Below are 12,206 nucleotides of genomic sequence, written 5' to 3' on the forward strand. Positions count from 1 at the left end.
ATGCACAAGAAGGATCCAGATACCTGAATTCCCAGAGTGTGGGCATGGAACTTAAGCAAATTTGACAAATTGTTTAGAGAAATGTGACTCAAACCGTTGATCACAGTTCAAGAGCTGGCAGAACACAAGAGGAATGTGGCACCAAACACAAACTGACTTCAACAACAAAACAGCAGCAAAGACAAAGCTATGAGATAATAAGTCTGCTTTTTAAAAACCATTTTCTCAGACTCTTACATTAAACAGCTGATATCCTGAAGCATGTGAAACAGGCTTTCTTAAAATCATATTAATCTTATGGAATAAAACAATCAGTCTCAGTTTGATCAAAAGTCTGTCTTAAGGTGAAGAGGTCTTTTCAGGGAGCTTAAACTGTATGAAAGCAACATCTATTCTCAGATTCTTAATATTAAAACTTCAAATTTAAACTGTATGGTTTGGTTGGATGCAGAGGTCGCACTATTACTTCTTGTTCTCCGTCATCTTGACCGACAGTATATAAAAAAAATAAAATAAATAATTGGTCATGTACTATTTTTACCCATCAAATTATAATCATATTATCGGCTATTAAGCCGCATTTTTATGGGGGTTTAGTTAATATTCACCTAGTTGAACCGTGAATCCAGACCCCATCACACATAAAGCAGATAAACGCATCTAACGTTTTCTCCATAGTGATAAAAACCACTGACTGAGGCCCCAATAACTTATAATAAATGAAATTAAACGACTCCACTTAAATTACCAGCACTTCACCTGCTGGGTTCTGAACGCACAGCCTGACAAATTCCTCGTGATCGCATCTACAGAGAAATCTGCACTAGTTCATTGGTCAGTTGGATCTGTCTGATCCAAAGTGATCAACTGAGCTCTGCGAGTTTTTTTACCCTGTGCAGTCTGGACGTGCGCTTTTACGATGATCTTTTTGTGTGGTTTCTCTTCCCCGAAACGGACAGATGTTACGTATGCTGAGCTCCTCCAGAACGCCACTCTCCTTCTGGGCGCGGGTGGGTAACGTGCACAAAGAAGGCTCCTTTTATTGAAACTGCAGGATGAGTAAAGTTTAATTCTTCGCAGCGGCGACAACCGTCCGCACAGGTTGTGCAGCCGCAACGCACTGCGCATGTTACGGTCTAATTAACTTCTGCACCTTTATTTCCTCAAGATAAACTGTCGACTCCTCTGATTAGACTATAAATGGATTAGCACAACATTGCATTCTCATCATTTTTTTTCTGCTTTGTATGCACTGGAGACTCTAATTAAATGCTCCATTTCAACCAAAGGTTTGCAATGCGCTTCCCAACCAGACGCTCCAAAGCGTCCGGTCCATAACTCTTCAACACGCTGTCAGCTCCCGGTTAGAAAGATACATTTAATTCAGTGTTCATGAGATGATATTCAGAAAGGATTTTTTTATTGATTGATTTCAGTTGCCTCTGCGATGAACTGTTTGTAAAGTCTATAATGTCTGCGCATCTCCACCAGTCAAGGGTGTTAATTGTAACCTATGAAATGACAGACGGGCTCATATTTTTCCGTCGTTTAAAGAAACAACAGGTCAAATTATTTCACTCTTTTTTTCTTTTTACACATTTCCTGATTTCAGACACTGAATAAAGTTAAATAGGAGAAAATTCTCTGAATTATAATTTGTGACCGTCAGCTATTGTGGACATAATTTAAAGAAATGAAAGAGCTTGAAGAAAAGCGTTAAAGTAAGTCTGTGTGGTATTTATCATATCATATCTCCTTTGAATTCAGCAGAATATCAATATTGCAAAGTAAATGAGTAAATGTTGCTCTAAGTAACTGGCCTAAAAATATCCGTTATGTGAGCTGAATGTGTGGTGGCTATAAAATGAGTCATTTTTTAGTGATGCATGCAACTGCACATGCAAACAGAAGCAGTAATCTTGTCTAAAAATCGACAGCAACTGAATCTTTAACTTCTGAGTGAGTTCTTTCAGCTCTGTCATGAACGCTCCCCACCTACAGATGATACATAAATTATTGGATGTACACCAGAGGCCTGTGTCACCACTGATGTGTTGAAATCTGAATTACGTAATTACTTCACAGTGGGATTATTGTAAAAAAAAAAAAAAAGCAGTATAAATTCTTAATCTGGATCAAATGTTTGAGCTAGACGATAAATACAGAGGCTTCCATGTGCCAAGCGTTGCATTATTTTGACTTGTATGGTGAATGGGGGGAGGAAACAAATTTAAACAGTGTCATGCATTTGGTCCTGACCTGCCATCAGCGTGCTGAAGCTGATGGTGGCGCTCCTGTGTTCCCGCCGCTCCGCAGGGAGCTCCCATGGCGTTCGGTGCGGCCGCGCCTCCACTTTGACCGTGTACTGCAGGCTGGGCGAGAGGTTATTGAGGCATAGCGAGTAGCAGCCAGCCTTCACCAGCTCACACTCCTCATCGTTCAAGGACACAATGTGCACATAGTTACTGTTGCTGGGCAGCCAGGTCAGGTTGGCGGACGTGGCGGTAACTCTGTCCACGTGCAGCTGCGTGGGCGCCACGCAGACGTCCCGGCCGACCAACATGCTGCAGCGGAGCTGGTCCGACAGGCCCTTCTCCGTCAGGCTCTGGACCGAAACCCGGTAGGCTTTGAGGTTGACGTCGAGCCGCTCCAGCACTGCTTTGGTCTGAGCGCCGAAGGGCACGTTCAGCCGCAGCTCCTGGTCGACGTACACGTTGTAGCTCCACACGTTGCCCCACCCGGCCGGCACCAACGGGGGGTCCCAACCGATGATGATGCTCTTGGCAAGCTGCTTGATGAGGGTAAGTTTCCGTGGGTAAGGCACGACGTCCACTCCCACCTCCTCCAAATCCAGGTCCAGGCCGTTGGTGAGGGGGGCCGGAACAGAAGAGGCCGACACCGAATCCGAGAGGGCGGAGGCGGCCGACGCCTCCGTCCTTTCTGAGGCGCCGACACCCAGGTGAAGGTGGTGCTGGTGGCTGGCACTGTGCAGGCTGCTGTCTAGCAGGGAGTTGTGCGACACGTCCCCGGTCTCTGGGTGCTGCGCGCTCATTACATCATCGTCTGACACACGTTCCACGAAGTTGGAGGGGACCAGCCCTCTCCGTCCGTCCATCAGCTCACCTGGACAACGGCAATGATTAAATATTAAACATCAGGTAAAATCAGGAACATTAAAGGGGCAGGTAAGTATTTCCCAGGCACATGCTTCCATTTTAAAACACGGTCAAGTAACTGTGTTACCCTCAGTTGTTATTAAAAATGCCATTGATATCAATTATGACTTAAAAGAAATTAGATTTTGCAATTTAACCCCTTGACATTAGGCTTCTGTTTCTTTAAAAACTACTGATCTTTCTGAAACTCCACCTTTAGGAAGTCATTACAGCATTGCTCCTCTATGAATCCTCTAACAATGTTTCTACCAGCGTTGCACAGAGAAGTAGCTTGTACAATGAGTTCAGTAGATGCGAAGTTCTTCTAAGTGTTTGCTAATTGCTACTGGCTAGTCTGAAGGAGTTGAAGGTGGTGTCGCAGGGAAGGGGTGCTCTTTGAGGTGGAAACACTGAGGCTTGGAAGTTTCACATTAGAATTCAATTATTATCGGTAGCATGACTTTGAAACGGTTGAGCAACCAACATATTGGCCAGCCCCTAACAGACAGAGTTACCTTCATAGAAACCATCATCATCCATGTCGCCGTAAACGTAGATGTATTCCCCAGCGGTCAAAGGCAGCTCCACCTCAGGATTATCATTCGGCCCATCATAAGGATTATAACTGTTACAGATAAAAACATCTTAATCTTCAACATTTATCTCAACAAGCTGTTGATGCAGTAAAAGAAATTGTGTTTAATTATTACTTACCTGTATCTGGCAATAAAAACCTGAAGCTTTGCTGCTCCCCTGCTGGCTGTGTACGGTGCCGGGGCCACATCGATGTCCAACTCCTCAACTTCACTGGCTGTGTCCACCTAAGGGAAACAAATAATGCTTAAAATGGGTAAAAGTAAAGGGAATCAGTAATTGACACCTTTAAGGTGGGCAGGTTCAGCAGGAAGAGCTTTAATTTTAAATTAGTCACTAACCAACAGGATATCTGACGTCTTATTTTAAATAGTGGCAGCAATAAAAGATGCTGTATTTGTAGTTCTGTGGAAGATAATCACCCACAACTACTACTGTATAACCTTCATAATCCACAGTGCCGAGTGGATTATCTCACTAAATATAAGCTTTGGGGGCTGACGGGTGACTAGATAAACAGACCACCAACATGTAGGAACTCACTCTGTAGATCCTAAGCAGCAACCCCCAAATATCTATTGGATGTGTGTGAGCAGACGTAGGACTTGCATAATCAGCTGCATCCGTGCTTGCATCAGATGACAGGCGGGTTCTGGCCGGAACCTTTGTATTTGCACGTTTCTGGAACATCAGTAAATCTGATGCACAAGCGACTTCTGCAAATAACAACAATGGGCGACAAAGCTGCTATTCTTGGCCCACTGGGGGTTAATTTTTGCTTCAAAATATTATCTGATGGGATGCTGAGGAAGACTATTGCAGTGTGTACGTTGTGCTAAAGTAGTATTTTTCCAAAAACGTTCCATGAATGATCAGGAGTTCCTTAAGTGCTTGAAAGCTGAATGAGTATGATAGAACTCTGCACTAATCTGATGGCTGAATATCTACAGGTTAAAAACAATACATTTCTTTATTGTTGGGCTCATATGACTATCTATACAATACCTTAGCAATAATAAAGGTTTTTAAATTGAAATGTCAAAATATGGTTTGATTAAAATGCAATTAACTGCAGATTCATTAATTACCAACCCTTCAACGAGTCCCACCACTAGTTTTAATTTAATTTCACAATTTTTAATTCAAAAGATTATTAATGAAATATAACTGAGATGGAACATGTACAGGACAACATATTTTAACACATTTTTGATAAATATATTTACTTTTCAAATGAAGTACAAATGACAGATATTTTAAAGTTGATGAGCTGCAGCCTGAAAAATCAGTACAGTATATTTATTGCACTTTTTTAGCCATACTTAAAGTGCTTTCACACTTGCGGGCAAACTGGGAATAACTGCCTTGCTCAAATGTACATCAATAAGTGGCAGAGGAAAGAGCTGAAGTCAAACTCACAACTTTCTAATAGGAAAGCCCTGGTGACTTACAGCCAGTTATTCCAGGTTGAATAAAAAAAAAAATCCTTGCAGCTTACTGGTATCATATTAGACACATTTAATGGTCTGAACCAGTTTTACTTCATGCAGTTTCCGTTAATAAATTATCTCTTTTGCTTCACTGTGAATCTACCAGAAGTTACAACATCAAAATTGAAAAGAAAGTGCTGGGTACCTCATGCGTCGGGCTTGATTTGTGCGGACTGAGGTGGGTGTCAGATTTGGGGGTGAGGTGCGTGGTTTCCGACTTGGAGGAAGATCCCGACTTGCTGACGCTGATGGTGGGCAGCTCTCGGTGCTTGGTTACGGGCGAGCGCTCAACCCTGGAGAGTCCTGCTGCGTGCGGCGTGGACCCCCTGCGCAAAGCCGCGGCCACATCTAGCAGGAGAGAGAGGAAGAGGATAAAACATGTCCTTGCACGTTAACCTGGTTGTCTGTGACCTGCCAGGTGGGTGAGATCACTGGACGGCATGCAGGCAGCTCAAGGTTGAACATGGCTGATTAAAACGGTGCAGGGGGGGGGAAGAAAAAAAAAATCCGGTCTCCATCTGTCTGAGGTTGGAGGTCATGCCACCTTGTGTCGACGTGTATCACACCAGCAGTGTTAAGGGGCTTAACAGGTTCTAGGCTCCATAGACGTTTAAAATGCCGAGCGGCGACTCTCGCCGACATGTGATGATGGGAAACAAGAGCAGGCCCGGTAAACGATGACGGTGCGGGTGAGATGACGGATCGGAACGTGCCGTGCTTTAAGTGACAGCGTGACGAACAGAGACAAGAGAGCGTACCGAGTGGATCGTTACCCTCCGGGCAGGAGAGAGTGTCACCTCCCTCCAGACTCCAGAAGGCTATTTCACCCAGAGACACCATGTCCAGTGTGCCACCAGTGCAGTCTAAAACACATAGAGAGCACAGAGCAGCATAAAGACACCGGCCAACGTGGCGGGATGCAAAGAGACGAAAGGAGTGGCGCAGATAAGCAGTGTTGTTACATTTCAAGGCAGCTGTGGCTGGAAGTAATGTTAGAAATGCACAGAGAGACACAGAGAGAACGATAAGAGATTATAAGGATACACATTACTGACAGCAGCAGCCATTGCAACAATAGTGGGTGCCTAAAATAGATTTAAGTCAAACAAAAGTAAAAGATGCAAAAATCTTAATTAGTAAACAGAATCTACTTGTTTCTAGTTTATTCTCAGCATGATTGCAGCTGTTCTGTGAAGGAAAATCATCAAGAACACAGCAGACAAGTTAGGGAGAAGATTAAAGCATCGTAAGGGGCGTTGTTGATTCAATATTGATCCAACCATGGTGGTATACATCACCATCATGATAGCACATTAGCAGCAACAGTAGCACCACAATTGTGCTCAATATGGAGTATAAAGGTTAAAATATGAAAATTGAAGTGTATTTAAACTTAATTCTCCTTTTCTTGTGGAAACTGAGATAATTCACATCACTGTTGAATCATCAATGGTAAGCATATTTGACCCACCTCACCAGTTGGTGATATTGCACAGCAAATAGCTGTTTCCCAACCACCAAAGAACTTAAGAAGATGAAGAAGAAGACGAAGACTACTTCACATCAACCTGTTTACATGCGACACAGAGCTGATACAGTAATGAGGTAGTGAGGACGTGCAGCATCTCGGCCTGGAGGTCGGTAAAAAAAAAAAAAAAGGCCCTAGCTGCTCATCTAGCTCATCAGGCTTGCTGCTATTCAGCGCTGTTCTTCGTTAGCAGAAAGAGTGGGAAATGGAGGAAGAAGTAGGCTATACCGTAAACACTCAAAAGTCCCCAGAGCTCACGAAAGTGTTCCTCACCATGGCACAAACACACCAAATCAATATCGAGTTGTAAAACATTAATCCAACGCATTGATGAATCAATATTTCACCCATACTCGTCAACCAACACATGGTTATCCGCCTTAATCATAGAAGCAGCCAAGAGGCCCATGGCAGCTCTGGAGAAGCTGTAGAGATGTTCTGAAGGAGAACCTGTTGACGGATTAGTTAGTTGCATTACTCCACAAATCTGTCCTTTAAGAAAGAGTCACATTAAAAAGAAAGACATTGTTGGACAAAAGTTACCAGAAGTCTTGTTTACAGTTTGCCACGAGCTGACAATCGCGTGGGAAAAGGACTAAAGTTCAAAATGCTACATATGACCAAACCTCGTCTTCTACAATAAAATAGAGTGGTGGCAGCTTCATGCTGTAGGATTGCTTTTCTTCAGCAGGAACAGGGAATCTGCTAAGTGTTTTTGGGGAGATGGATACAAGGCGATCCAGTAAACCTATTACTTAAACGTCTATCCTTCAACCAGAGATACAATGAAATGATTTAGATCACATAGCAATAAAGCCACTGAGGAGGAAAAATCTTAAAAGTCCACTAATGATTAAAGCAGGAAGAAACAGACAGTAAAGGAAGACGTTTTGCAGCTCACCTCGTTCGGTAGTCAGGCCCATCCCGTTGGTCAGAACTGAGAGGCTGGGATTGTTGAGTAGGGTGGAACTGGCCAGGTCCACTTTGGAGGCCTGCAGCCGGAACTTCTCCAACTCCTGGGACAACAGGCCGAACTGCTCACTCTGACTGCGACATTTCTCCTCCAGCTCTCGTACCTTCGACTGCACGCAACACAGAGACATTTAGGGGACGCTACAGTAAAAATAACAAACGGCCACATCCACGTTTCAGCATATTTGGTTACCATTTAGTTGCTAGGTAACAGCAAACTTCAATATATTTTATTATGCAACAGACCAACACAACGTAATCCATGTATAATAAAATAAAAGGAAAATGGTACATAGCTTGATTCATTTTGTTGTACAAATAAAACTCTAAAACGTGTGGAGTGCACTTATATTCTGCCTAGAATTAATGAGTAAAAAAAATCTATTTGCAATTACAGCAGCAGGTATTTTCGCTACTAGCTTTACACATCTAGAGACTGAATTGTTCGCAAAATAGTTCAGTCAGATTGAGTGGTGAGCATCTTTGAAAAGCAGTTTTAAAGTCCTGCTGTTATTGCAGACTGCAAGTTTAAATCTCCACTTTGACTAGGCCATTCAAACATGTAAACACGGTTTGTTCTAAAACCATTGCATTACAGCTCTGTCTGTATGTTCAGTTCAGACTCAAATGTTCAGCAGCCAATTTAGCATCAACTTTAACCCAGCTCAAGAAAAAGTATGATGCTGCCACCACTATTTTTCACGTTAAGTATCTTCCATTTAAGCTGATGATCTCTGCAGCTCTCCCAGAGCTGTTTTATTTAGGAGCATCAGTGTAAAAATATAAAAATAAGTAAGTAGATTTCTTTTTGTTGAAAATTTTTTTATAATTTTCCTTCCCCTTTGCAATTATTCTCTACTTTGTGTTATTATATCAAACACAATTCCAATAAAATACAATTAAGTTTATGGTTTTAACATAGTGACAGTCTGAAGTAACTCCAAGGTTGTGAATACTTTAACAAGTCACGGTATATGTCAGCGCAAAACACATTTTGGACGTGGCAAATTTCACACAACTAAGCTTGTCGCAATAAGCAATAAATCAGTTAATAGCCAGATAAACTGAAACAAACTCAATCATTTCAAATGGCACGGTTTAGTTCTTCTCATATCTCGCTTTCTACCACAGACTGGATGACAAAAGGCTTTTGCAAAGACTTTAGTTTCCATTTTATTTGTTGTTGTTGGGTGTTTTGTTTATTTTTCATATTTAAAATGTCTTCAAGTTCAAGTTTTAAATGTTCATTAAAACTTAAAGTTTATTGATCTTTGTGAGGATTAACTTGCATTATTATGCCGTTAACATCATATTACTTGAAAATAGTCTCAAAACAACAATATTATTGTTTATCGCAATAATAGAAATTGTTTCTTACTTCTTCCTAAACCTTTTCGAGCATGTTAAGACTATTGTAGTACAAAAATATGTGTCTTTTGCATTCCTTGTTCATGTGTGTGATTTTATACTTCTATCACGTTCGAAACAAATAAAATAAATAAACTTCTGGGACGATTTATCCTCCTGCAAAATTTGTTTTTGTGACAGGCCTAAACAAACTCAACAAACTTACAGGAGTTTTGGTGACTAGACAAATAACTTCAAAATAATAAAAAAAAAAACACTCTTCAAGTCACAAACACACATGACAAACATTTTAAAGATCAATGGGGAAAAAAGAGAGGTGAATAAGAGGAATGGGACGGTAATGATAGAAAATGTAAGGGGATCTTTGAGAGAGCACAAAGCGAGACATGTTGCTTCAGTCTCACACCCACTAAAACAGAGTCACTGAACAGGGATGTTTGCTATAGCTTTGCAAGGAGGGTTTGGGGGGTAGGGAGGTAGAAGGGGTTTCACACAGCTCAGCTCAAGTTTCTATATGCGGCTGATTTCACTTCCGGCTGTGGTGGGAGTTTTCAAGCGGGCTTGGTCTGACAAAAGCTGCAGGCTGAAACTGTCTGAACAACATTTCCTGTTAGCTCTCACCTACACATATCAGTGGTTACCTAAAGCCCGGGCACAAATCATCTTTTAAGCCCCGAGCGAAAATGATGACAAACAACAATCTGTTTTGTTGTCTACATGTAGCAAAGATGAACAAACACGATAAATGTGGTAAATGTTCTGGGAAGCTCTGTCACAGATCTGTTTCTGACCTCAGGTGATTGGTCTGATTTGAACTAGTTTAGTAACTCGACACTGTTGAACACAAAAGGCGGTAGGACTGTGTGCAGTATTGTGAGGGGGTTAAACTAAAAGCAGCTGAGGCGTGTTTTCCCAATTCAGTGAGCGACGTGGGAGGTTAGGGTTGGCGGATCATTGGTCTGAGGAGGTCAGGAAGTACCTGCATGCAGTCCAGCGTACTCTGGTTAGCAAGAAAAGGAAGCAATGGACAAACAGAGGTTTACAAACACAAAACACATGCTTGAGAAAAAAAAGGGGATTCTGGAAGGAGCAAAATATATTTTAGTCAGGTAGAAAAAGCAGAAGTTTGAGTCCATGTTGTTGGAAGCCAGAATCACTAGAATGTCTCTTGGCCCTCAGCAGCCGACATCTGGCATTCGAATGAACGAGTTCAAGATCGGTATTCTCTCCAAAACACGTTTTTAGCAGACTGGGAACGGCTGCGTTTTGAGTTGGTGACAAAGCCTGCGCTCTCTGCAGGGGACAGAGACTTTCTCCTACAATTGTCTTGGGTTTAAAAAAAAACAAAAAAACGAGAGAGAGAGAAAGTGAGAGGAGCCGAGAAGGAAGGAAGGAAGCGAGGAACCAATATACTCTACCAGCTCCCTCTGGAACACGAGCTGAGTCAAGTCCTAAAATAAAACACACACTTTCTTTAAGGAACAAACACAAAGCAAAATGAGCAGCTCTGATGACAAACGTGTTCGTTGCTCAAATTTGGACGATGATGACCTTTTGCCTTTCAGTGAGTCACATCGCGATACAAGGACGCAAGAATTTTTCTTTTTTAAATTCAAAATTAGCAGCCAATCAGATGGGGTTCCTAACTGCCTAACGGCTGGCTTGAGTTATTTTTATACAAACTGTATTGCAGTGAAGTTCACAGCGAGTAAGAAAGTCAGTAAGCGACAGAGAAGCCATCTGTTCAATTCAAACGCAATGGAGTATTCAAGAGGAGATCTCTTGTAAAACCGTGGGCTCAGCTCTTTTACATCATTTCACTGCCTTTGTTATTATAATTTTTATAAATACCTAACTTCTCATAAGCACCCCAGGGGTTTGCAGTGGCAATAGAAGTGCTGCATGGTGTAAAATAAATGTGCTTATTTGGTTACATACTGTGTGCAGGAATCACAGTGGCGTTAAACAAACTCACCTCCAGCATCTGAACCACTCCTTCATGTTCCCTCTTGGCAAATAACTGAGCCTAATAAGTATAAAGATATAAAAGTTAGCTGTTAATATGTAAAAGAAAAAAAATAATAATTCGCAGCACAGTAGGCTATGTTGATTATAAGTTTTTTATATGCCCTAAGGTTGCCTCCTGCTGGACAAAACACCACATTTTCTTATAAAACAACATTTATCAAGAGAAACTTTTGTGAAATACGCAGCGTTCATGACGGTGTGTTTCTTACCCGCTGTAACCTTTTGATCTCATCCTGTTTGAACTTAAGGATAGCCAGTGCCTGCTCATGTTCCAATTCCAGCTGCTGCCTTCGCTCGGCGACCTCTCGCATGTGCTTTAAGGGGGAAAAAAAAACCACAACAGCAACAACAATAAACAAATCCACTTCAAACATTGAAATCGTCTTGGTTAAGATTCAAACTGAAATCACACGACACTGCAAAAACACAAAATCTTACAGAGTATTTTTGGTCTAGACTCTAATGCAAATATCTTACTCCACTTGAAATAAGAACGCTAATTTATAAGTAACTTTTTCAGCAAGATATAAGAGTTTATTTTAAGTCAATAATTCCTTAATAGCGACTTTAAAAAAGTACTAGTTCCATTGGCAAATTGTTTCATTTATAACATTTCTGGATTGTTTCATTTATAAAAAAGCATTTTCCTCTTGTTAAAAGTGAAATGATTTGGAACTAGTACTTTTTAAAATAATATTAAGGAATTATTTACCTTAAATAAGCTCCGATATCTTGCTAAAAAGGTACCTTAAAGTTAGTTTTGCCTCATTTCAAATGTATTAAGACAATTGCACAAGAAACTAGACCAAAAATACTTGGTAAGATTTTGTGTTTTTGCAGTGAAAAAGTATGGGACGTGCAATGGGACACCTTTAGGACCTGCTCTAGGTTCTCCAGTTTGGCACGGAGTCTCTGGTTCTCTTCGAGAACTGAATTGTGTTGAGCGGTCACTTCAGAGAGATCTTCCCTCAGCTCCTCATTCTCAGCCCGAGTCTAAGAGACAGCAACGCATTAACTGACTAATTCCCAGTAAATTCACTGCATCAACCCGACTGGGACAGAACTGGTTGA

At 41.5% G+C, this 12,206-nt stretch overlaps 1 protein-coding gene across 9 annotated transcripts in view; it reads right to left on the bottom strand.

Moving 5' to 3' along the window:
- The window catches only part of tspoap1 (TSPO associated protein 1), a 60,830-nt gene that overhangs the window by 17,265 nt on the left and 31,359 nt on the right, over positions 1-12,206 (bottom strand). For 6 of the 9 annotated variants that reach the window (XM_023342200.1, XM_023342199.1, XM_023342197.1 and 3 more), the window contains 10 exons: positions 12,006-12,128; positions 11,345-11,449; positions 11,083-11,133; positions 10,526-10,558; positions 7,669-7,849; positions 5,998-6,102; positions 5,385-5,587; positions 3,870-3,976; positions 3,671-3,780; positions 2,260-3,123 (listed from right to left, as the gene is read on the bottom strand). In XM_023342200.1, coding sequence (XP_023197968.1) covers positions 2,260-3,123; positions 3,671-3,780; positions 3,870-3,976; positions 5,385-5,587; positions 5,998-6,102; positions 7,669-7,849; positions 10,526-10,558; positions 11,083-11,133; positions 11,345-11,449; positions 12,006-12,128 — 1,882 coding nt within the window. Of the gene's footprint in view, positions 1-2,259; positions 3,124-3,670; positions 3,781-3,869; positions 3,977-5,384; positions 5,588-5,997; positions 6,103-7,668; positions 7,850-10,086; positions 10,108-10,525; positions 10,559-11,082; positions 11,134-11,344; positions 11,450-12,005; positions 12,129-12,206 lie in introns of all 9 variants that reach the window. The other 3 variants (XM_023342195.1, XM_023342196.1, XM_023342198.1) reach the window with 3 other exon arrangements.

Source organism: Xiphophorus maculatus, chromosome 11 (assembly GCF_002775205.1).
Source record: "Xiphophorus maculatus strain JP 163 A chromosome 11, X_maculatus-5.0-male, whole genome shotgun sequence".
Lineage (NCBI taxonomy): Eukaryota > Metazoa > Chordata > Actinopteri > Cyprinodontiformes > Poeciliidae > Xiphophorus > Xiphophorus maculatus.